The following is a 26,816-nucleotide window of genomic DNA, read 5'->3' as shown; positions in this document are numbered from 1 at the left end:
TTTACTTATTTTAAGAAAACAAGAAAGAATCTAAGAATCAAAGTTTTAAATTAAGAGTTTAATTTTTTTCTTTTTATAGCTATTCATAGTTAATAAAATGCTGGCTAAAAAAATTTGAAGAAATATGTTAAATTATAAAATAACATTAAATGTTTCTTACCGATATTTAACATTTTTATAATTTTCCATGCATAAACAAAATTTGTCTGTGGGCATTTCAGTGATTTTTTGTGGCATCCGACTCACCTTAAGCCCTTTCCGTACGTAACCGGAAATGAATCACGTCGCACAAAAACTGAAAATCCAAAAAGGATAAAGAAAGTAAGCGGAAAACCCAGCAAGCGCGAAAAAAAATGCAAGCGGCAAACGACAGAAAGGCAAAGCAACAATTCAGCCATAAAGTCAGTCATGTAAATACTGAGTTCCACTCAAACACACGAATACGAATCCGAATCTGAACCTGAAAATAAAACTCACTCGAAGAGCCGAACGAAACCGAAACGAAAGGGGGCTCGAACGGCGAGTCCGTTGGCGGAGTTCCTTTAGTCCGTCCTCGGCTTTCGAGCGTTATAGTCGCGAGTTCGGATCAAAAGGACACTGGGCGAGTGCAGAGCGCTCAAAGTGGTACCAACAACAAATGCCTCAATATTACAGCCAATGCTAGAAAGTGTTAGTGCTATTTTCGCTTGATTTTAGCCAAGTCGAAAGGCAAATAAGCAGTGTTGTGTAATACCGTGAATTTTATTACTACCATTTAATCATGATTGAACCATTATTTCCTTATTTTATGTGACACACTTTAGTGTTAGTGTTGTTAGTGTTGACTTGGCTGAATGTCCTTGATGTCGCCGCCGAGTCGGAGTTACGCCCTCGTACAAACGTTTGACGCCAATTAAAATGTTTGTTCTTTGATGTTTCCATTGCAGAGAAATCCCAGCGAAATCATAATCAAAAATAAATATATTCTGAAAAGTTAATAAAAAAAAAACAAGATCAATGAACAGAGATATTAAGAGTCGAAATCGTAAGCGAAAGGCGAACCAAGTTTGTAGCATACTTTTTTGGGTTTACGTCATGTTTGTCTACGCGAACCGCCATTTGTGCTTGTGTGCTTGAGTCCGCACACAAACACGCACACCATTATGTCGCCTGTATTCGTGCCTGTCTCTGTCTCTGTGCCTGTGTTTGTGTTTGCATCGGTGTCTGTGAGCCAGAATGCATGCCAATCAGAATCAGAATCAGAATCCTGAGTCCTGAATCCTGAATCATCGACTGTCCAAACATCGTGCATTGCTTTTGTCCGCCTGGGCTAATTAGCTGCAGGTAGCAAGTCCTTGTGCCGTTTTACGTAAGTGTCCTCTCACATCCCCATCCACCTCCACATTCCGCATTCCGCATTGCCGCATAAGTACCCAATTAAAGTTTAAATAATACACACTCTCCTTTAACTAAGTGCCTTGCATTGTCTGTGTGCCGCCTACTCACAAAAAAAATAATGTCACACCTTCGTGCATATCCCTACATATCCTTTCAAAATCCAGTTCATGTCCACCACTCAAATACAGTTATCGACACTCGAGCTTAATTGAGGCATGCTGAATTTAAGTGCATGTTATTTAATTGAATTTTAGTTGTCTTTTTATAATATTTATTTAATTTTCTGTTAGCCAAAAATTAATTTAATTTATTTTTTGTCATTCAAGTTCAACCAGGACTGAAATTTATATGAATCTCTTTTTTAAGTGCTGCATTGCATTTGATTGAAATGAATTTAATTAAAACTTTAGTGGAATATATGACTAATAAAATATGGTTGACTTGAAATGCTTTAAGCTATCAAATAATTTTGAATATAAAATTGCGTCTTAGAATCCAAAGTTAAGAATTTAATTTGATTACATAAACTTCAAATGAAACTCTAACAATAAAGACATTTCCATCTTTAAGTAAGTTTTTATTTTATTTTATAAGTATTTAAAGAAAATTAAAGTTAATTTATAGACAGTGAATAATATTTACGTTTGATATCCAAGCTTAGCTGCGAAATGTAATTTGATCTAAATTGCATTTGAATGCTACTTTCTAAGAACTTCCATAAGTACTTTTTTAATTGAATGCTATTTGTAAGCATGATTATTTAAACAATTTCCGCTCGCATTTACCCCGATATCCCCAACATCTCGATTTCGATTTGGCCTTTTCCGCTTCCTGTCAATCTGCAAGCGATGGGAGCGATGGAAGCAACATTAGCGCTCGACTCTAGAGAACTCTATAAATAAATAAGAAATACGTGGTGGGGGCGGAGGACCTCTCACGATGGCATTTCCATGTCCTGCATGTCCTTCTCCCCCTCGAGCGAGGGATTACTCATACGTCGTTTAATATGAAAATATAATTCGCTTTTTGTTGTGCCATGTCGTCTGTCCTCCGGACTTTTTCGCCGTGCGTGTGGCCAAGAGATATGGGTACGCGTGGTGTCGCCCACCAGATCCTGCTCCTTTCCACGCCACGGGGCACAAGGACCGCAATCAGCTAAGCAAACGCGTTAGATGCATGCATTTTCCACCAGCCGAGCGACAAGCTCTTAATAGAACAAGGAAAGCAGCGGAGTGAGCTCACACCGATGTGGTCAATGCCCTCAAAATGTAATGGAAAATTTTCATAAAATTTGTATATTACTTACAAGACATGGCAAAGCATGTGCTCAAATGTATTTCATTAAATGTAATACATTTATTATGAAAAAGCTATATATTAAGCCTTATATTAATTTTTTTAATTACCCAAATAAATTATATATGTTCTTTTTGGAGATAATGAAAAATCAAAGTTCTTAAGTTTTGACGTCCATGATTTAAAAAATTTCTACCAAATGTCTTTTCTTAAAACAAAAACGTTGTAAATACTATTCTGAGACTATAAGTAATTTAAAAATATCTATAATTTAATTCAATACTTTTACTACCGTCATTTCACTAATGCTTTGTTAAGACTACAAAATTAAACGAAAACTAATTTCACTAATGAATGCACATAGATTTTGGTTTGGATAATGACATGAGATTGTCACCCAATTATAACAAAATTAGAACCACAGAAAATCCAGCAAAGAGTTATCAAAGCGTAAGCTACCTTTTATCCTGTTCCTTGGCTTAGAATTAATTAGAGATATAGTCTTTGAAGCGTATCTCAAACATCTGAGTGCAATCCTTGACAAGCGTGTTAATTTGCATAGTTTGCGACATATTTCGAGCTCGGATGACACATGAGCTGAATTAAAGTGAAACGTGCACTCCGAGCTATATATGCATTCAAATATTAACCGAGGCATACAATCATTTGAACGGTACCCAGTAAATGTTGCTTTACGATTGCCGGAAGGTAAGTCCGTGTCATCGCATTGTGATAACTTTGATTGCGAATCACAACATGTCCACATTGAACATCAGCAAATCGCACGACCGCGGGGAATTCCGAGCAGGTGCAAGGACTACAATGCAATCCAATCACACCTGCACATCGATTTATTCAGGGAACAAGCAATGTCAATCTGGCGAGGATGGCTCATCGCCTCCTTTCTCCTTTCTGCCGGTATGTTTTCCATGGAAAAGGGAAAAAATCGAAGCGTTTGACATGTGACCATTATGTCAGGGGAGTTGCTCTGGCCCGGCCTTGTGTGTTTTTTCCTCAGAATGCTATGGCTTGAATGCAACCAGCCAGCCATCTTAGACATCCAGCCACGAACAAGAATGTTTTTGATACTCCACACTGGCGAAAATTTATTGTTCAAAATCGAAAATTGGCGGACCTCTACCTCCATTTCATTCTTTTTGGTTTTCTAGACCAAACTTACTATGAATAATGTTCATTTATTATGCTACTAAAACTGTTTTAACTTATTAACTTAACTTACATTGAGGCATTAGTCCTAATCTTATTATTTTTCATCCTAAAATATATAAATAAACGGATAGTTTTTTAAAGAATATTCTGCCAAGACATCTTACCAATAGTTTTTTATCAAGTTTATAAGCTTTATTAAATTTCTGGTAATTTGTTCTGAACTTGGCACTGTTTTTTGTGTTTGCTAACTTTTTTTCAAACATTTTGCCTCCGTGCAGCTGCAACGTTGTGCATTGTGTGTGGGTCTCCAAGATGAAGACCTGTGGGGATAAGAGCAGAGAATGTTTGTAGAGATACTCACACATTGCCTTTGGCAATGGCTAGGGAGGGAAAGTGTGAGGCCCACATTGTGGCGCCATATCCGAGAACAGAGAACTCAGAGTGGAGTGGACTGGCACTATTTGTTGACGGTCTCGGCCTCCTTTGTCAGCCATTGTTTGACTCGCTGGCCTTGAGCTCCATTCCACATAGTCGAGTGCCACGTCACAATATTTTATAGTTATAGTGTGTTTTCCTTTGCTGATGGCGTTTATTGTTCACTGTCATAAGTTCACTTTGTTCGGCAAAGTGTTGCCTGGCATTATATGGGCGCTATAAATAAATTAGCCACAAATCACTCGCTTTAAATGTGGCTAAGTGTATGTTTGGTATCCAAACTATAGGCAGCATAAGCAATCGTTTCATGCTGGCAACTTTTGATTTATTGCACAACGTTGTTAGATGACATGAAAGCAGTAAGACAGTAACAAAGAGCCGAAAACATGGCCAGAAATTGCTGTCAGCGGGGGCTTTTTCGGTGGGTGGTGACTTAGGCCATGGCCAAGTCAACAAAAAATGGCCGTTCTTCCCTGACTTTTTAAAGGCTACTTTTTCTACACGTTCTTGGAATGTATACGTATTAAAAATTTGGCAAGACATGCGACATTTTTAGCCTTAATTTGAAAGCACTCGCTGATGATAATAACAATGTTGAACTTTTCATTATGCAAAGTTAGCAAAGTGGCATTAATAATTCCGGCAAGAAGCAGAAAGCGAAGGACCAAGAACAGCCGAAGATAAAGACGTTAATATATACGTATATACACGAATGATAATTTTCCATATCAAATTATGGCCATTTAGCGTCATGGGTGTGGCCTTATTAAATTTAATTTGCCCAAGGAATTTCATTAAGACATTCAAAATGTTTAACAATAAGGTCAATATGAAGACGTCCAAATATTTGACATATAAAATTATATGTATGGAAAATACATTTCAAACTTTTAAAATATTTTATAACGTATTTTATGTGTGAGAAACAAGCCGCGTATTAAAGTCAAAGATTTAGCTAAAAACTTTTTAATCTAACTCAACTCATTACTAGCATACTTTATTACCGCAATACCCATTTGGGCCATTTTTCCTTGGAATCCAGAACGCAAAGAAAACTTTTCTTTTCTTTCCCGCAAAACATTGAACCGCTATTTTTCTTTTTGTATTTTTGTGTAAATGTTTTTTTGTTATTTTAGCCGAAAGGAAACTTTCGGGCAAAGCTCAATTGAAATGCGCATTTGGAAAATTGGAAAAACAAGTGCTGGAAATTAAATATATGATATATATAAAATATATATATTTGTTGGTGGATAGCAGACGGAAACTTTCTGTTTGCCAGCGCTCTTGAAAAATGAGCACAAACTCAAGCTCCTGACCTGCGTGGCAATACTATATTGGCCCACTAAGGGCTCCCAGGACTTGATAAATGGCCTGATTTGACTTTCGACTCGTAAACACAAACACACGGCCACTCGCACACAAATACTCACACCCACTTGGGGACAAACAAAAACAAACACTCGCACAATTGGCCAGTTGGTTATCTTAAATGCTACAAGTGCTTTGGAAATTGATTGAAAATACTATACTGCCTGCCTGCCAATTGATTGTCTCGAGTTTGTGTTTCACGCTCTTTGCACCATTTTCCGCCTGCGATCCGAACATATTGAATAATGCAACATAGCCAAATATAAAAAATAGCAGCGCATATATATTCAGTGCGTATACGCCCCGCTGACGGCCAAATAAGCACAATTGCCACGCCAATGGCTTAAATATTTAATTAAATTTCGTTTGACTTTCGTGCGGAATGAGCTAATTGTTGCAAATGGTGCTGTATTTAAATTAAATTGTTTCCAACAGAGGTTAATGGATATTTATAATGGCCAAGAATTTCAGCAAAAGTCAAAGTGATGACATAATCCATTTAATCTCTTAGTATTCATATATTTAGCTAAAATGCTGTCATAAAAACAAAAATAAAGTTTAATGAATTTAAATTAAATTGCAGTGCGTTAAAATCGCTGCAAAAGCATAAATGACATATCTCATTAAAAGATCTACTCAATTTATATTTTATGGTCTACTTTAAAACTTCAAACATGCAACAAAAAATTCGTCATTAGTACGCATCTGAATCCGCTGGGAAATAAGCTAAAAACTGCACAAATTGAGCACAAAAAAAGCTCAAAACCCCATTTGGTTTTTCAATAAAGTTCTTTCATATGGACAGTTCCATCGATTTGTTTTAAATGGGGAACCACAACTCCTGGCTATTAAATAATTAAAGGTTGACGTCAATGCAGTCCTCACGCACACTCTCGTGAACAGTCTTTATAGGGGATATATAGACCCCTGGGACATGCAAACATTTCGCTGATTTGGTGCAAAACGATGAATGGAAAACCAAAACTTACGAAAATAAAAACACTGAAATGACACACGCATGAGGACAAACCATCTGCTGGACCTGCCTCTTTTTGGGTGGGAAATTTCGCAATTTTCGAAATGCATTCGAGTGCATACAAATGTCAGTGTAAGCTGCCAGAACATGACTTGACGTTATGACTGGCGCCTCAACAAGTTGAGAAATAATGCAAATTTATTCAGCCCATGAACCCGATTAATTGTTGTCTCGGCGGCAAGCGGAAAACTTTCAATTGCAACTTTGACTCGTTTTACGGACATCGGACATGCGAAAGTTAGAAAGGAACTTGCAGTTTGTAAACAGATCGATATTTAGCGATTACAAAGTATTTTCTTCCCAGAAAATTTCATTAAGAGCAACCTAATGGCTTATACATAAACAACTGCTTTCAAACTATGGCTTATGGCTTGCATAAAATCTTTCGAACAAATGGTTAAAGCAGCACATAAAGTTGCCCACTTTAGACAATTACATTGGCAACACAAAATAGAAACTCATAACAACAACCCGGATAAATGGATTTGAATCGGTAATCTTATATATAAATCTGCTACATTTGTCATAAGAATGGGTTAGAATGGAAAATTGTTAAATTTGCTGTAAAAAAAGAATGTTTGGAATACGAAATGAAGAACGCTTACATATATTTTTATGGGGATACACACATGTAGGGCAAAAGGACACTTTCGCTTTTGTATCATAACAGGGAAATATGAATATTAATGCGTTTACACTCGTTCAATAAACATGGTAAGCCATTCGTATTCATGTAGGACACGTACACTCACATTTTCATATTCATAGAAAGTTGTGACGACAAAAAAAGGGAGCAAAGTAACTCAAGTCAAATGCAATTAGGATAAAGAGGGCAACATGGCGTATGAGCGATGTTATACGCTGAACTTCATTGCTGTATGTCGCTTTGAATTTATGTTGTGGTTTTGATTTTTGACATTGTGTGTTCATTATGGAACTCAAAACTTATATAATAATCTTTTACTGTTAACACAATGAACCCCAAAAATGTGTTATATCTTATCGATTTCAGAAGTTAAAATTAAGATTTTGACCTTTAGCTGTAAAACGTAAATTAATATTTAAGGAAACTTATTTGTTTATGAATGTAAATTTCTTATAATTTTCGTTTTTGTTATTATCATTTGTTCAACAAACACTGTGCCATAAATGTCAAATAGTAGTTGTTGGAAAGGGAAAGTCTTTAGGAAAGTAAACTAAAAATGCTAAGCGGCCAACCAGATACTTATAAGTATAAAAGTACTTGGAAGAAGTGGGTGTGTCGGCCAGACTGTTGTCGTGGTCGGGGTCGTAGGACAATTCATATTTCATGGGATTAAGGTCCTAAGTCAACTGCGAAATTGCTTGCTGCCATCGATTTTCTTACGATGAAAATGAGGAAAACTCAAGCCGGGAAAAACAAAATTTTTGCTGCATCATTTGCCGGCTGAAATATTTATAATCAATTTGACATTTTCGAGCGTCTTGGCCTTGAGCGGAAAACTTGCTGCGGAGTGCAAGCAAAGCAGTTGGCCACCATCTAATCCCGTCCAGGGTAAAAAAAAGTAAAGCGGCAAGTAGAGATGACAGTTTGCAGATCATTTGATTTATTCTTTACAACCAAAAATGTTTTTTATTTGATATGTTTAAGAATGATGCAAATTCTATTATTTTTCTATGGAAAATAAACTTTAAGAAATGTTGTAACAAGTACAGTACAATAATTAAACAACAATAAATAGAATATTAAAGTAATATATAATGAAATAAAAACACATCACTGCTAATAAATAATAATAAAGAAGGTAATAATTTGAGGAAATACCTTAAAACATTTTAACAATAGTTTTTTCAATACAAAAAAAACTTGGCATTGTAAATCAATATTTCTATTCATTTTAAATTTTCCAGTTTAATTCAGCATTGAAATAGTTTGCTGGCATCACTGGCAAGTAGGTGATAGCCACAAAAACGTGGAGAAAATCCCCAGGGGCAGGTCACAAAGCCACGCCCACTCCTTCTAAGTTTTTTTTATGGATGAGTGTGGGTGCTGACATGATGGTGCCGCTGCCAGGCTGTCTTGGCATGTCTTGACGATTGCCCCATAAATTTTTTAGATTGACCCGAATAGCAGAAGCCTTTGACATCATCACATGCACACACACACCCTCCCCCCTTTTACCAGCATATTGACAAAACTATTTCCCGGCAAAAGTTGTGCCAAGAATAAAGAAGGGAGAAAAAGTTGGCATTCGAATGAGGGTTCATACCTTGACCTGCCCGAACTGCCTTGAACTGTAATGAGTTTGGAGTTGTCGCCGGGTCTTGAGCTCCTTATCAGCTTAGGTTGGTTATCATTCCGAGAGCTGGAGAGGAAAATACGACTTGCGGCAGGGCGAGCAATATGAATTCAATTTATGCATTTTTTGCCGCTCATAAAAATGTTCTCGTTAAGCAAAGTTTGGCAAACTTTACGACTTTGGCCTTGAGGTTGCCAGCCCCACCAGACAGTCAGTGAAAAATCGCCGGAAAAATGTAATCTAGCAGGCGCCCCGAAAAAGTTATAAATAACCAGGGGAGGAAAAGTGTCAGATTGCCGGCAGGCTGCGCCCTTGAATGCATTTATTCTCCGAATCGCGTATACGCCGCGTTGGCCGCACACACAATGCCAGCGAAAGTGGAGCTAAAGAGCTACGGGCAATTGGCCAAATCTCGGCCAGAAAAACTAGGCCAGAGTAAATTGGGAATTGCAATAGCCACAACTAATGCAGCCCACTGACATACACATGCATACTATACATATAAAGCAATAATAATAATGCTGGCTGCAATTAGTGAGAGATTTCATATGCTCCCGCAACATTTTAACCTCGGCAACCACGCGAATAAATTAAATGCTGACCTTTGGCAGATCCCGACTCTGTTTATGGGGCCATGCATGAAATTCATATTAATTGGGGGAGCATGTGTGTGCGCATTTGCGTTTTTGCTGCATGTTGGCATTTAGCAAAATGAACTGCTGTTATCTAGTTTCTCTCCGTTCTGGCAGCCCATTAATTTAGCGGAAGAGTTGGGTTTCTGAGTCACTTGAGCCCCTTTGCACACGAACCGATGGCGGCAAACGCACACCAACTGGTAATGGCCTCAACTATACTATACTTATATATATTGTACTATATATGTCTGTGCGGCAAGGAATGAATTAATGACAATGCCAGGATTAAGGATATTTGAGTGCTGGTTTGTCCCTGCTATTATATAAATGCTTTCGGCCTTAAGTGCAATGAATTGTGATGGGAATTCTCATTATTCGAATGGGAAGGGACTACTTGACTCTTAAATTTAATTAAAATTCCAAAACCTTAAATATAGTTTATTGATTAAGTAGTGGTGCGAATCTAAGAAAAATTTTACACAATAGGTACCTCTTTCAAATTTGAAAGAGAATATTGTGACAATTAAGTTTTAATGACAAATATTTTTCTGGGTAGCATAGTCTATAAACGTTTTCAATTATTTCAATACCCAGTCATCACCACATCAGACAATCAATTTAGAAGCTCAAGTTTTAAGGACACTAACTTTTCCCCTGGGGATTCCCCCCACTCGTATTTAATTTAACGCTATTTTGGCACTTTTCGCCTTCGAACTACAGATGCTGCGATCTCCGTGGTGCGATTTATGTGCATAATTAGCAAGAAATTGCATAAGATTAGTTTTAATTAGTTGGGGCAACTTTTGGCCAAGGAACGTGTTGGAACAGCAGCCTCGGCCAGAAATTCTAAATAAATAAGTTGCCTGCACTCGTTCACTCGTTGCCAGAAGCCAAGAAACTTCTGTGGGGCTACGGATTATTCCACTCTCCGGAAAGAGTGCAAGGAGCCGCTGGCAAAGAAAGTAAACAAAAACTTTTTCATTCGACGGCCGAAAAAGCAGGCAACGCTTTTCTAGTCGAGGTTGGCTCTATATCAGAGAATTTATTGCAAGGCTGCTTTGTTATTAATTCACTGGCAGGTTAACAAATCATGTAATGTAAATCATGCTTTATAGACATCCGATCTTCAAGTAGCATAATTTAAAGGTCTTATGGCTTGAGTCTCTGAAATCTGTAATAGATTTTTATGATGTATTCCATTCAAAACATCAGAAAAATGGTTCTGCAGAAAAATGACCAAAAACCTGCAGTTTTAAATCTATAACTTTTTTTACAGACATCCGATTTTCAAATTGCATATCTTTAAAGTATTGTGGCGTTAGTCTTAGAAAATCTGCGTTTAAACCTTGGTTTGTTAATTCAAGTCGATTTTTTGATATTTTGATGATGTAACCCCTTTCTTAATTTCCGAAAAATGGCTTTGCTGAAAATTGACCAAAATCCTGTAGTTCTTAACCCATAACTTTTCTTACAGACGTCCGATTGTAAATTGGTATGTCTTAAAAGTCTTGTGGCTTAAGTCTCTAAAAATCTGCGTTTAAATCTTGGTTTGTAGTTTCCGATCGATTTTTCGTAATTTTTATGATGTTACCCCTTTCATAATTTGGGAAAAATGGCTTTGCTGAATATTGACCAAAATCCTGTAGTTCTTAACCCAAAACTTTTCTTACAGACGTCCGATTGTAAATTGGTTTGTCTTAAAAGTCTTGTGGCTTAAGTCTCTAAAAATCTGCGTTTAAGTCTTGGTTTGTAGTTTCCGATCGATTTTTCGTAATTTTTATGATGTTACCCCTTTCATAGTTTGGGAAAAATGGCTTTGCTGGAAAGTGACAAAAATCCTGCAGTTCTTAAGTGGTATATATTTAAAGTCTTGTGGCTTAAGTCTCTAAGAATCTGCGTTTAAACCTTGGTTTATGTAACGCTTTTCTTAATTTCCGAAAAATGACTTAGCAGAAAAGTGACCGAAAACCTTAAATTTCAGGTCCATAACTTTTCTGTGCTATATATTTTTCATCAAGAAATGTTGATATCAAAAGCTTTTACGTTGAAAGTATGTTGAATCTTACAACTCTGCGAGCAATTTGGCATCTCTTCTCACAAAATCCTTGGTCCTCCTTCGCTCCAGTTGCGACTCCGTCTGTGGCCAAATGTTCGCGCATTATTTTTCATTTGCATTGCGTCATTTGTACAACAAGGGAGCTACCGAAGGAGGAACAGCAGTTGTTTGGCCAGGAGCCACTGTCTGCTCGGACTGGTAATTTATGGTCACCCCTATGGGGCGGAGCACTCCGTTCGTCGGAGTTCCTCCAGCTGTTTTTACCCCCAGTCCGAGTCCGATGTAGTTGATTGCCAAGGCGACCGCGAAACGTTGCCCGGGCAACAACAATAACAATTCAGACTTTAAGCTGCCGCATACGTTTATATGGTTGGTATACACAATCGAGTGTTGCTTTTAATTGCCTGCATAAAATATAAAGACATTTCCATTCCCACGCCAATTGTTGCTCGGAAAAGTGGTGCAAAAGTTGCAGATACGGGAAGAACATTTGTGGTTGGTCAGCTAAAGTGACAGTGTTTGTGGTTCCCCCGAGAAATATCGGTTAAAGTTTATATGTCTTCGGACAGCTATAAATTCCCAATGCCCATGTATGTATCTACCTTTTAAAACAAGTTTACAACAAATGCTATTGTTCGCACGAAACAACTTTGGTAATGAAATTCTTTGTGAATAAAGTTTGATAATAAATAATATAATATATTTTAGTAAGTTAACTAGTTATCCAAGCAATGCAGACGGATTTAAAAGAATCTTTTAAAGAAAACTCCTTAATAAATATATATTTTAAAATATTTGAAATAAGTTCTAAGGACAAAAAAACGCAACAGTATGCAAATTGTTGGTCCAAGTTACCTAGTTAGTTTATTTATCTAGTTTAGTTATCTTTATTTTTATAAATATGCCATTTTTAAATTTTTTTTAATCAAGTCCTAAGACTGAGGTCCCAGCATCTTAATCGTGACTTGGCTGTTCGCCAAACGAGCTCTGCCATGCGAACATTAAAGCCAATACCCGTTTTATGAAAAACTTTCGACTGGGCAAACATTTGCAAAAGTTTTCCATCGCTTCTACTTGAAGACTTCTTGCTCGTCTTTTAGTCGTTGGAAGTGTAAACAGCGCCTTAGTTTGCCCCGCAACTATAGCGACTCTAGAAACTATATCCCGCTTTTGTGGCGAACTCCATACACACACTCACACACACACACACACACATATATATTCCAGCATCCTTTCTTCGCTTCAAGTATCCTTATTTGGCCGCTGCACTTTTCGCCAACTTTTGTAAAGCACTCACGTACACACAGCGTTGCATCAGTGATGGATGTGTGCGTGTGGAACGTGCCGGCTGCCAATTGTATTGCATAAGTGTGCGGCATTGGGGACACTACACAGAGAGAAAAACCATCCAAGAGCTTAGTGGTATTTCCTTATAAGAAAAAATTGTACAGTGGTTTTTAAAAAATATATTACATTAAGGAATTGAATATTTCCGTAGGTAGTAAATAAAAAGACAAACTTTAGGAATTGAATATATTTTCTTAGGTGTGCAGAAAAATGAGGTGTTAAATGAAATTCAATGGGGTTTCTAAAAGATTGTTACGATAAATTAATTTGAATATTATGGCTATAAATCAACGCCATTATAAGTTATTTTAATCTTAAATATAGTTTATTTTTTCTAGTCGTGTTCAATTGAATTCATCGTTTTACGATAAATCACTAAAAAAAACAAAAAACAAGAAAGAAAGCAAACTTCGGCAAGCCGAAGTTCATATACCCTTGCAGCTATCGCAAGAATTAAATATTTTTGAAAACATTAAAATTATGATTTACTTGCGTATATGTTTAAAAACATTGAAGCTATGAAGATTTGCAGCTTAATTATTTGATTGTTCTTTTATATATTTTCATTATTTGTATAGGAGCTATATGATATAGTCGTCCGATTTTGATGAAATTTAAACCATAATTCTGAAATATTTAACCATTGCTATATGTCGAAGAACTAAAAAACAAATTAAAAAACAGCAAAGTTATAATTTTTTTCAATTATTTTTCCGATTGTTCCTATGGGAGCTATATGCTATAGTCGTCCGATTTTGATGAAATTTTAATCATAATTCTGAAATATTTAACCATTGCTATATGTCGAAGAACTAAACAAAAAAATAAAAAGCAGCAAAGTTATAATTTTTTTTCAATTATTTTTCCGATTGTTCCTATGGGAGCTATATGCTATAGTCGTCCGATTTTGATGAAATTTTAACCATAACTCTGAAATATTTAACCATTGCTTTATGTCGAAGAACAAAACAAAAAAATAAAAAACAGCAAAGTTATAATTTTTTTTCAATTATTTTTCCGATTGTTCCTATGGGAGCTATATGCTATAGTCGACCGATTTTAATGAAATTTAAACCGTAAATCGGAAATACTTAACCATTATTATATGTCGAAGAACTAAACAAAAAATTAAAAAACAGCAAAGTTATAATTTTTTTTCATTTATTTTTCCGATTGTTCCTATGGGAGCTATATGCTATAGTCGTCCGATCCGGCTCGTTCCGACTTATATACTACCTGCAATAGAAGGACAACTTTTGGAAAAGTTTCATGCAGATAGCTTTAAAACTGAGAGACTAGTTTGCATATAAACGGACGGACAGACGGACAGACGGACAGACGGACGGACAGACGGACAGACGGACGGACAGACGGACATGGCTAGATCGACTCTACTAGTGATGCTGATCAAGAATATATATACTTTATAGGGTCGGAAACGTCTCCTTCACTGCGTTGCAAACTTCTGACTGAAATTATAATACCCTCTGCAAGGGTATAATAAGAATCAAGCAAGAATCATTTTATTTTCAAAAAAAATCCTTTGGCTTGCCACGAAGTATGCAAAATGAATTCGTTCAGTCAGCTAAATTGAATCGTTTTTTCCCCGTGTGGCCAGTTTTCAGTCGACTGACTGCGAAGGGAAGTGCTGAACCGACTGTCAAGTGGCCATCTCATGGCGAATCAAATTATTTCTGTGCCTGCTCTGCCAAAACAGATTCCTCACCCCGAATCCGGCTCACCAGGGTCATCATGCGTGTTAATTAATTCCAGATGCTACGGCTGTGGCTGTGACCCACTGACCAGACTGACATCAGGAGGCACGTGTGTGTCTGCCGATCAATTATGCTAACGAGGGCCTGCAACAGCGTCGGCTGTCTCTCCTTTCGTTTGCATTAAAAATTAAACAAACTAGAGCAAATGTGAGCTGGAATGACAGTGGAAGCACGTGCCTGGCGACTAAAATCAGGCAAGGTGATCTGGGATGACTTGCAAATGACTTTTGCCTTCTCTCAAAGTGTGTGGCGTGAAGGCGTTGCTTAAAACGTTAGAAACATATAGCACAAGTTCACACATATGAAGAAAAAAATGTTTAAGGCGAAGTGAGTTCTTAAACCAACTATTATATTTCTTAAATTAATTTTCTTTGGCTTATTTATTAATTTGATTTGTGTAACCAAACAATAAAGGAAAAAGCCTTGTATAAAAACAAATTATATTGTTTTCATTTTTGATTTATAACATGAAGTTTATTGATCCAAATTAAAGTTTATATATTATTTGTTTATAACATTTGCTTAATGTAATTATATTTGCTTAATGTAATCATATATCAGTTGTAATTTATTGTTCACTCTTATTTCTTATTAAATTGTTGTTTAAAAATATAAATAATTTAGACTTAGGTTTTTATTTAATTAATATTAATTAATTAGTTAAAGGTAATCAATATTGATAATTATACTAACAAGAAATCAAACTAATTGCCTGTTTAATGAAAGGCTTAATTTAATGCCCTTAAACATATCAATTTAAATTTATTTTAAATTAATCTCATTAAAATTTAAATGCTAAATGGTCATAGAATTATAAATGCTTATCCATGTGTAACCAGAATGCACCTAAACGCTGTAAATGTGTGCAAATAATTGCTTTAAGAGCAATGTTTAACATCAGTTTAATTAAATTCAGAGAGCAATTTCCACTGACCTTACCTGGCCTAAATTGTTACAATTCTCTTGCACAAAGCAAATGAAAATGTTGAATTAAAATTAGCAAAGCAAAGATGGACAATACCAAATGCTGACCACAAAAGAGTCAGAAGGAAAGCTAGGCCAGATGTGGCCAAAAAGGGAAACTGGGTGAAAATGCGGTTGGCCTGGGGCCGCATAAACATCCGCATATGAGTGGCGGTGTTGCTAACCTCTATCTAACATTACACCTGCTGCACTTTGGTACTTTGGATGGGTGGTCGGGCACAAGGAGCAAATTGAATTTGCCACGGGGCGGATACGGAATGTGGGTAGCGAACCACTGGGCGTATACGTATTGTGGGTGGCGAACCACGGGACTGACCGTCGGTAGTCGGGCCACCGGAAATCCGCCGGGCTCTGGCCCATCCTCATGTAATATGCAACAGCCATTCCGTACTCTTCCGCCGTACTGTTCTTCCGTTCGCCGGCTACGAGTATGTGGCCGGATTCAGGTCGCACCGCGCACAATTGAATCCTTCGGCCATTTCGTACACCACGCCAATTCAAATTCAGCTGAATATTTGGCACCAGGAGTTGCCAACTATGAACTTGGATTAGATTAAACCCGTTTGGGGGGAGGTCTATTTGGAATTTTAAATGCAATTTGGGTTTATCAGGCGCAAATTCGCTGGTACTTTCCAGAGCTGCGCATAATTTGCAATACTTTAATCTGTATGTAAAATTAATATATAATTTCAATTTCAGTTCTCTGTGTTTGCTTAAAAGTGCTTAGAAAAGTAATTTACGATAATCAAGTGCGATTGCAGATGGAAATTCTTTTATTAACTTATTTAAGATAATATGAGAAAATTTGTAAAGCCATCTATAAGGATGGGCTGTGAATGCCTTGTACCGCACTGTAAAACATTATAGTCATTAAAGTTTGCTGCATCCTGTGGATCAGTTGCACTAGAGTGCTGCTTTTGCACATTAGATGTTTTAGTGTTTGTTATCATCGCACCGTTTTGTAGAACACTCCTTTCTATACCGTCTTTGTTCTCGACTCTTTCTATCGATTCTCCTTTAAACTCATGTTGTACATTTGTTTTCTTCTACTTTCTTTCTTTTTATAGCTTCAAGCTAAGCAAAAACGTAGTAACTGAACAAAAGAAAAATCAAAAGTCAAATTCAAAACCCAAAACAAGACAAACATAAATGTAAATTGGTATGCAAAATATAAACTGAACAAGCGTTGTCGATGCAACAGCTAAAAACAACTACAGTAAAAAACTAATACTACAACAACAATATAAACAACAGCAACAACAACAAAAACAACAAAAGCAAGCAACAACAATAAAACAGAACAGAGTTACAGCAAGAGCAAGAACAACAACAACCGCTGCTAGTAGATATTATAAATATATATATAAAACTAAAAAAAACGTACAACATTTATGTAATATTTACATTTTTTGTCGAGGCACCCAAGCAAAGTAATATTTTGCAACGTAGACTCTTAGGCGTGGCACACAATAACACAACAGCAACATCTACAACATCTGCAACATCTGCAACATCAGCAACATCAGCAACCAGAGCAATAAATATACAACATCCATCCGAAACCGCAAACATCCAACAATCCACCATCGCCACCGCCACCACCACGAACCACATGAGCCTGAACAAGATCAAGAAGCGGGACGCGAGCGACTTATGACTGATGCGCTCCAAGGGCAACGTCGGCGTCGGCGTCGGCGTTGGCGTCGGGGTCAATGTCGGCGTCGCCGTTGGCAGCGGCAGCCGGTACAAGGTGACCGCCCGCTGTGTACCGGAAGTGAGCATCACGTCGCCAACATCCGGCGCCATTCAGCCCCAGCCACAGGCACAGCCGCAGCCCAAGCACTTTGCCCTGCTACGCAGTCGCTCGCAACCGTCGCCGCCGACGTCGTCCACGTCTAACAGCCTTTTCTCCACGCCAGGCGGGGCCACTCTGGTCGAGGAGGAGGATTTCAGCTTGGCCAGCGGCAGTGGCACAGCCAAAAACGTGCTCCAGCGCCAGCTGGCCACCACCATCCAGCAGGAGGATCCGGATCTGGAGCATTCCGTGCAGCAGGACCAGCACAGCAAGTTGCCTGAGCCGGCGGAACCGCCCAATGAGCTCACTCCGCTGGTGGAGGAACCCAATTCCATAGCATCAGCAGCACCAGCAGCAGCAGCAGCAGCAGCAGCACATCGCTACAGCCACAACTCGAAGACCACGCGCTCCTGGCCGGTCATCTATCGCAATCCTCATCACTGCGACTACGAGGCCTTGTACGTGCAACAGCAGCAGCAGCAGCAGCATCAGCATCAGCAGAACTTCAAGCAGAACTGCTACTCCAACCAGTTCAAGCAGTCCATCGTCTACTCCAGCAGCAATGAGGAGCTCCAGGGCGGCGAGCCAGTAGCCTCCAGTTCGGGCGTCGAGAACCGCCAGACCACGTGCTACTACTTCGCGCCCAGCCGGCACAACAGCATTTACGAGCACCCCTCCTCGGTGGTCGGAGGATCCCTGCAGTTCGATAATCCCACGACCACAGCTGCGGCGGCGGCCGCCGTCGAGAGTCTGAGGCGGAGCAACAGCATCCTGCTGCGCCAGAACAGCTGCGCCAAGGTCATCCAGCGTCGCGGCAGTGGTAGCGGTTCACCCACCTCCCTGGGCTCCCAGATGGAGGGACTGGGCATGGGCATGGGCATAGGCGGCGGCGGAGCGGCCAGCGCCTGCTGCTCCAGCTGCTGCATGGGTCCGCCCCCGGTGCTCTTCCTGTTTGTCACCCTGCTGATGACCACCAGCGCCACGGCCATGCTGTGCGCCGCCATCATGACCGACCACTGGGAGCACGTGACGTGGGACCGCAACAGCCTCGATCGCTACTCGAACCGGTCGGGTCTGCACCTGGAGTGGCTGCTCGACGACCAGGTGGCCATGCTCAAGCCGGACAAAAGGGGTAAGTCATTAGATTGGAAAAAAATTTGAAAGTTTAAAACATTTGTGTTTGCATATTTTTCAAGTATATCTTTCTAATTAAACGTCCTTTAAATTTCAAGTCGATCCTACAACAATTGACAAAGATATAATCATTTAGTGTTTAAACTTAAAATTGACAAAAATAATTTTACAAAAAAAAAAAAAAATTTTTTTTTAAAAATACACTTTGGAAATTGAGACGCTTTTTCATTACAAAAAAATGTGGTATTTGATAATAAACTATTATTTTTTATAACCACAAAAACAAATGTTGATTTTGTCAAAAATGATTTATGTAAATCCTTTGATTAAAGACTTGTTTATTGTGCTATTAAATTAAATCTATCGTTCCGTTTTGTTATAAAAAAAATCAGACTAAGAAAAGATTTTGTTTAACAATTTGTCTTAATAATACAAATATCATAATGTATTTAATAATGTAGGTTTAGATAATATACTGAGGGTTTAAAACATTGTGGTAATTTTCGTTAAAAAAAAAAGAATTTCCGCTTTTTTAACTGAGTAACCCCTTAATGTATATATTCAACATATCAATTTGCATATACCCAACGCAGCCGATCATCGCTTCCGGCGCGACTCCGTGTTCTTGGTGCCCATGCATGGTGGCATTTGGACGCTGTGCATCGACCTGCCCATTCAGCAGCTGCAGGAGCTGCGTCGCAATCCCAAGTTCCCGCGCGGTGCACCGCCGTGTGTCAACTACCTGGCCGGATCCATGGAGAATGCCCGCGGAGAGGAGCAGCGCAACGACTGGCAGCACAGTGAGTCACAGGTCACTCTGCAGCCGCATCTGAGTACGTATCCGGGGGCAGCCCGACTGTGAATCCAGTTCCACTCCAGATCCACCTTCCGATCTAACTTTCTTGGGGAAATCTCCCGTATTTATTGTTTACACTTTTTGCCTTACTTCTTCGTTTTTTTCGTTTAATACAAAACATTATTTTATGTACGCACTTAGCACTAATTGTGATTGTAAACTTACAGACTTACAGAGAGTTTTGGTAGAAAACAGCAAACAAATAGCATAAATAGGATCGAGGAATATAGGACAGTTGAATGGTGTTGAATGCGTGTGGGTGTGGTTTTAAGTAGCTGATGTGTGTGTGTGTTGGTTGTGGTTGTGAGTGGGTCTGGTGCCATTGGGCAACTGGAATGTCCGCCCTAGACGGCGGTCCTTTTGGCCGGCGAGCAGAGAGCTTCGGCCTCCGAGCTGGGATCCTCGGGCTTCTTGCGCTTGATCAGATGTGTGATGTCTGTGGGCTTGGCCGAGCTGCTGCTGATGGTCGACGAGGAGGAGGCCGCCGCAGCGCCCTTGGAGGATGACGACGAACAGCTGGCGGCACCATTGGCGGACGACGAAGACGAGGAGGAAGCGGCAGCTGCATCGCCACTGCTCATTGGCTTGATGTAGCTGTCCAGGGCAGCTCGCACCTCGGCAATGGTCTAAAAGTTAATCAGAATGAGTACATTCAATCATGATTAGTAAGTTGTCCCTGACCCACCTGAGCCTGCATCTCTTCTATCTCCTGTATCTTGGCCACAATCTCCTGTTTGGTCTCCTCCAGATCCAGCATGTTGCTCTTGTCCTTCTCGCTGGGCTCGTCCTTGCCCTTGATCTCGGCAATTTCCTCCTCAATCAAGGTGCTCGAGTGTCGCAGGGCTGTCGCCCCCTCCTTGTTGAGTTGCTGCATCAGATAGGTCAGCCCAATCTTATAGTGCAACTCGGCCAGAGCACGTCGGTTCTTGGTGGGCAGCTCTCCATGGATTTTCAAGGCTTTCTCTGTGAGATAAGATAACCATAAGTGATACTGTGAAGCAAGCATTGGCAGCCAACTCACCGTAATCCTCGCGTGCCGCCTCGAGTATGCCGTTCTCAAACTCAATGTTGGCCAGCTCCGTCTGAACTTCGGCCAAATATGGGAGACCACTGAGGCCCTGGCGCGTAAAGATCTGGGCCGCCGCCTCGAGGATCTCCCAGGCCAACTGCAGACTTCCGCTAACTCCCTCCTCCTCTTCTGGCTCCTCCTCACCGGCGGCACCCACTCCGTTCGAGCAACTAGCTGTGACTTCACCATTCGATGTGCTCGGACGTTCGTCATCGTTGACGGCAGCTCCTCCGCCGCCATTGCTACTGCTGACCTCATCAACGCCAGTGGGCGCCTTCTTGGCGGTCTTTTCATCGGTCTGAGCTTCGGCTTCACCGGTGGAATCGGCCTCATCGGATGTCTCCTTGATGCTGTCCAAATCCTTGCCATTTGTGCTGCTCGCTCCATTTGCGGCCTCCTTGGACTCTTTCTTCTCCTCCTTTTTGTCCTCCTTAAGGTCCTCCTTCTTGGCCTCTCCATCTTCTGGGGCTTCATCTTCGTCGTCGTCCACATCCTCGTCATCATCGTCGGCGGCCTCATCAGGCACGTCGATCACTTTGTTCTCATCCAGGGCCATTGCAATCAGCGCCTTGGCATAGCTAAAAATTTAAATTAAAGATTAGACAAGTTTCAATATTAGATATACTGATTGTTAAAGAAGTTTTTTATAAAAACGTCATACTCACAGCAGCAGGGGCTGTCCCAGCTCGTCGGCCAGCTCCCCGTAGACCTCCTCGTACAGTTGGCACACCTGGCTGAGTTCGTCGGCAGCCTCGTCGTAACTCTTCACCAGGAAGTTGCGCGATCCCTGGCTGAACAGCTCCTTGCCCTTGAGTATTTTCTCGGCACGTTCCTGCTCGGCCTTGCCGGTTCCTTCGGTGGACACCGCCGGAGCATTGTCCGGCGTTGTATCAGCGGCCACGGGCTCCACGGCCACTGTCTTGCTGGGTGATGACACATCGGCGGCGGCCGTTGTGACCATTGCTTCGGCTTCAGCAGACATATTTAGTGATCAAAGGGAGATCTGTGGGAGAAAATTTAGGATTGAGAATGAATTTTAGACAGAGAGTACTTAATACAGATCTTAATCTATATTTGATATATGTTAGTAATACAATTTATCAGCTTACAGAAATCCTTGTTACGCACCAATTTCGACTTTGTAGTGGTCACAACTAGATCAAGCTTTCTATTATTTATTCTTCACTTCCCTACGTATCTTCAGTTTATATACCTGACTATCATCCCCTCATTCCACAACCCAATCTCCACCGTAGGTTGAGCCCTAGACGTCACTTTCGATGTATGTAGAAGACCACGAATGTTAATTTTTTTTATAGAAACTCTTCTTAATTCTATTTATGCGCACCAGCACCACCACCAGCTTTGAGCTCCACCCACAGCCACCTGATTCACCTCGATTCATTTCACTTGGCTTAAAATTTTAGCTCCAAGCTGTCGCACATTTCACAAGTCATTACCGCAAATCCCATTTGCAGCAGCTCAAAGATGTGGGCGCCCACAAATCCCCGGAGGAGCACAGTAGATAAAACAAAAAACAAAAGCAAAAGCCAGACACCAACAATGGCCAGAAGCAGGGACAGGAACACGGATTGTCCTTGTAGCGTCTATATAAAGTAATTACCACAGCAGCAAACCGAGCTTGCTGCCTCCAGTTTTCTATATTGTCAATAATGGTCCACTGCTCCCCATGCAGTTTTCATGTCCCCGAAGATGAAACATGTTCGTGTCGAGAGTTGCTTGCTCATGGCAGTAAACTAAAAGCCGGCGGACGGGAGATCGGCTTTGGGGGCTTCCAATATGGGTCACCGTGTGGCTGGCTTCTCCTTTCTCCATTTCCTGCCTGCGTTCTAAAAATCGCAATTGCCACTCGGGCATTTTGCTGTACTTTTAATGGTGTTCCTGTGGAACAGAACACATGCACCCACATGGGATTTAATTGCTGTGGCGCTATTGGGTAATTGGTTTAATAGTTGCCCGGATTGTGAGCGGAAATTGGAGTGCTGAGCTGGGCCGCAATGAATTTACGGGCGGCTGCACAGCGTACGATTTAAATGGTACCTATGCGGGGAAACCTACAGTGGGAAGACCTCTTTAAGCTGGCTAAAAGGATGCAGTTCCAATTCAACATTTTATGAAATGTATTACATTTCGTCAATAAGACTTCCATTGATCATTACACATCTGAACTAAGCTTACGCTCGCCATCCTTTCCTCACCCTACACCACTCTGTAAAATAGCCCCTGTCATAAGCGTTTTTACAGTTCTTAATCCAAACCTATTCCTAAACAAAATTAAACGTTAATCAGTGATTTCCCATAGGAATGCAAAATCTCTCCATATCCTGCTCATTGGTCTGCCTCATCATTCTGGGCAGTGCTGCTCTTGTGGGAGCCTTTGGCGTTTGCCAGCGCCAAATCAGCGCCATACTGATCACAGGGGTGATGTATCTACTGGCGGGTAAGTCTGTATTTAACCTATTTTTAGATCCCTGAGGTTTAATTGCCTTTTTATACAGCTCTTTTCGCCCTCTTCACGCTGATGATCATCCACTTCAAGCGGCAGCAGGGACGTCCAATGCTGGACAGTGACTACGATGGAACCGTGGATGGAATTGTGGCGCGACCAGGAGGAGTGGCCATCATGGCCAAGCCGCTACTGGGGGCACGCATCTTCCTGACCTCTTGGAGCCTTGATCTGGGATGGGGCGGAGTGGTGCTGTGCGCCATCACTTCCGTTCTGTGGATCCTGCTCTCCAAGATCATGCGGTACAACCCCTTCTCGGCGCTCATGATTTAGCTAAACGCCTTGCCGCTCGGCGTCTATGGAGCCAGCTACGGAAGCCTGGGCAGCTGCGAGAGCTACGGCAGCTATGGGAGCACCCACTCCCACGGCGGCACCAGTAGTGGCGGCAGCTCCAGTTTCCTCCTGGCGGCGGTCTCGTCGACGCGGCAAGCGGAGCACCGGGGCAAGGGCAAGTACATCCTGTAGGCAACGCCCAGCCCTGCTCTGAATTCACTTTCAAACTAACTGGATCTACAACCTTACTCAACTTATTTGGTAAAAGCTTCCGAAGGCACAAGTTTTGTAATGTAATAATAATAATTTAGAGGACCACATTAATGTTTACAATACACACAAACTTATTTCAGCTTATTTAATTGATTTATCTTCAAGAATTTGAGAATTTTAAAGGTTTAAAGACTTTACATTACAAACTGAAGACCTTTGGAAATGCAACCCCTTACTCTTATGTACTCTTACTCTTACTCTTCATATTAGTTAGCTATGTTGGAAATGTACCAAACTAAAAACTCAATTGCCTTGTTCTTTATATATACACACACACAAATTATACAACTCAAACTTGAACTTATTCTTATTGTACGATGTACTTAACTTATCTTAACTTAACCCAATTGTAAATTCAATTTACACTCTATATTTACAATTAAACCTTTTTGTATACATTCGATTTGACCCTATTTCTACACGACTCTAAACACCCCACTAATCCTAGCTACATGAGCATGTAACATGTAAAATGTGAGACATTTATTTACACTAGACGAGCGAAATGGGAATCATAATTCCAACAAAAGGCTTTGGCTTTAAAGTGCTTCTAGTAACAGTTCGCTTGCGTAGCGTTAATCCAGCCCAAAAATAGTTTTTTGGGTGTGACAGTTGCTTGAAATTAGACAAACTAACCGGAGAAATGGAGGCATACAGATGTCCGAAAATTCAGGTAGAAAATAAAGTAACAACTGCTTGGAATGTTTATAGAAAAGCTTGCTTGGAGGGGATTGCAACGTGAGATGCCTCCAGCTTACGCTTAGTTTCCCCGATTCAAAGCCATCCCTCCAGTTGGTTTAGTAGAATTTTAGGGCTTGTCACAACGGCATAATGAATTGTACAACCTTACGAGAACTTCTGGAGCTCCATGGGTACCGTTTAAATACGAACATAATGTAATGAGATCATTTAGTGCTTTAGAACAAATGGTTTACAAAACGTATTGTACTTGTATAGAGGCCACCACAAACCAAACAATATGCTAGAAGTATAAAAATGTATTTTTATGCAAACGCTTTGCCTTAAAACAAAACAAAACAAAAAACAACAAAAACATGAACAATTTATTTAAATACAAAAAAAATTTCTTTTAAAAAGTTTACTCAACGTGTTTATATCCTTATACGGCCATCAGGTAAGTCTTAATAGATAATAAACAACTTTCGGCGTATGTTACTTATTATAATAATACTTCTTTTGACATTACAATGTCATTCCTGTGCATATCCAGATACAGTTTAAATTCTTTTGTGTAAATCGCAATGGAGTCTATTAATAACCGATGGGCATACATTTATGAAATTTCATGTAGCTTTAAATTCTGTAAAAATTGTATTGCGAATTATTGTCAGCCGGGAAGGTTCATTAACATTTGCGGAGCTGCTGTGAAAACAAATTAAGCAAACATGCAAATGAACTCGCCAAAAAAATTGGCGAGAAAACGCGACACTTACGCGAGCTTTTGCAGGAGAAATAAAAGGCCCTGAGAATAAGAAAACGAGGATCAAGAAATAAGCTGAGGAACACACAGCTGCTAATAAGAAAATGCCGAGGAAAAACAACATGTGTGTACTTGGTTTTCCCGCGCTCTAAACAATTACAAAATTCACACTCAACTCGGTGGCCCAGCAACAAATTGCGATTACAAAACAAGCAAAAAGGTTCATTCACCTGTATGTGCGTTGTGTCTGTTTCGCTCTTTTACGCGTTTACGCGAAGGCACAATTCGCGAAAAGCGGGGAATTATTGATATTTCTGAGTATAAACTCTACTTAGTCAGGACAAATCATCTTATGTTACAAAAGTTTAAGGATAACAGGCAAGTTTTTTAAAATTTACATAGCAAGTAATCATTTGTTGTTACAGGCAAAAACTATTAAAAACACGATCAAAACGAATGTCGCATAAACGCTTTGCAAAAAACAATATGCATGTGTGTGTGATTGCCCGCCAATCGCCCGCGCCAACAAACACACATACACAGACAGACATGGTCACCGACACCAATACTTCACCAACACCGGCACAAAAGCGCAATTGGCCATTTAGGTAGCGCAAATAACCACAGCACGTTTCGCATATTTATAGCGAAACAGAAATTGCGACAATTAATTAATGTTTAGCGCAAAAAACATGGCAGCAAGGGAAACAACAAAACAGAACGGGCCAAAAAGAAATTCGCAAATTCGCGTGTCGCTGTTTTGGCTGCGTTTGTGTGAGTGTGTGCCTGCATCGGCATTTAACTGTAAAAATTGTGCTTAAACTTACTTGTTTCTCGATTTTAAATATTGCTTTCAAAGCAAGGGGCAGAAAACCAATTGATTATCGTTTAAAATAACACTTTATTTACTGTAAAACCGCGAAAATGCAACTATTCGCCTATAAAAGTTACAGATCCCGCGAAATGCTGAAGAAATTCGACAATGTGACCGCACTGCTGGCGCTTGAATTTGCCGTTATGTTCGCCAAAATATACCACAAAATTTACTAAACATGGCCTGCCAACTTTATTGAGCTGGGCAATAGCCAATGATAGAGTGTTCACACTGTTTATTAATTTAATTCAGCTCCACAAAAACACATTACCTATATAAGTAGAAAGACACATGCATAAAAAAATTTTGGTACCTAATGAGACAGTATTGTCAAATAAAGCTCTTTCGTTAATTCCAATTTAATCTTAGGTTCCATTCTAGGTATTTGTTAAGTTCCACATTTTTTTGATGAAATTTTTAAGAACACCTATGACATAGTCGTTCCACTTTAATAAAATTAATGCCTTACATGCTTTAAAACAACAAATTTAAAATTTGGTTTACGTAAATATTTTTTAACGTTCAATGTGCTGCAATTTCAAAAGAAGAATGAGGTTTGACTAATCAATTTTTAAGAATACTGAAACCAATAGAAAGACAGACAGATTTTTACTCTCCTGGAGATCTGATCAGAAAAGTTAACTTTATCTGCGTTACATACGATTGTCGAAAATTCTGCATGTAGTGTCTTTAAAATAAATGACGCTGTTGCAATGAAGTGTGATCCGTTTAAAATTGAATAAAGTGCGGTATTTTTTTTAAGCGTTAGTTTATTTTCATTGGTCTTGTTGCCATCGTCTCTCTTTTGCTTTGGAC

At 39.8% G+C, this 26,816-nt stretch overlaps 2 protein-coding genes across 8 annotated transcripts; one reads left to right on the top strand and one right to left on the bottom strand.

Moving 5' to 3' along the window:
* The first annotated feature begins 554 nt into the window (after nucleotides 1–554).
* On the top strand, nucleotides 555–23,762 carry LOC108143968. 7 transcript variants are annotated; one of them, XM_017268569.2, is made up of 4 exons: nucleotides 555–624; nucleotides 927–1,348; nucleotides 16,826–18,685; nucleotides 19,281–19,586. In XM_017268569.2, exons 3-4 carry the CDS (start codon nucleotides 17,419–17,421, stop codon nucleotides 19,547–19,549), a joined length of 1,536 nt encoding a protein of 511 aa, XP_017124058.2. In that variant the 5' UTR covers nucleotides 555–624; nucleotides 927–1,348; nucleotides 16,826–17,418; the 3' UTR covers nucleotides 19,550–19,586. The 7 variants fall into 7 exon arrangements, with proteins under 7 accessions (XP_017124058.2, XP_017124059.2, XP_041564900.1 ...); XM_017268570.2 differs by having other exon boundaries at nucleotides 561–669; nucleotides 927–1,024; XM_041708966.1 differs by having other exon boundaries at nucleotides 561–669; nucleotides 927–1,044.
* On the bottom strand, nucleotides 19,582–26,090 carry LOC108143969 (protein NASP homolog). Its single transcript, XM_017268572.2, has 5 exons — nucleotides 25,954–26,090; nucleotides 21,278–21,615; nucleotides 20,565–21,190; nucleotides 20,229–20,506; nucleotides 19,582–20,169 (listed from the first exon to the last, which is right to left on the bottom strand). Exons 2-5 carry the CDS (start codon nucleotides 21,592–21,594, stop codon nucleotides 19,888–19,890), a joined length of 1,503 nt encoding a protein of 500 aa, XP_017124061.1. The 5' UTR covers nucleotides 21,595–21,615; nucleotides 25,954–26,090; the 3' UTR covers nucleotides 19,582–19,887.
* Between the last annotated feature and the right edge of the window lie 726 nt (nucleotides 26,091–26,816).

The sequence above is a fragment of the Drosophila elegans genome, unplaced genomic scaffold, assembly GCF_018152505.1.
Source record: "Drosophila elegans isolate 14027-0461.03 unplaced genomic scaffold, ASM1815250v1 contig_468, whole genome shotgun sequence".
Lineage (NCBI taxonomy): Eukaryota > Metazoa > Arthropoda > Insecta > Diptera > Drosophilidae > Drosophila > Drosophila elegans.
The sequence above is the reverse complement of the archived record's forward strand: the minus strand, read 5'-3'. Positions and strand labels throughout refer to the sequence as shown.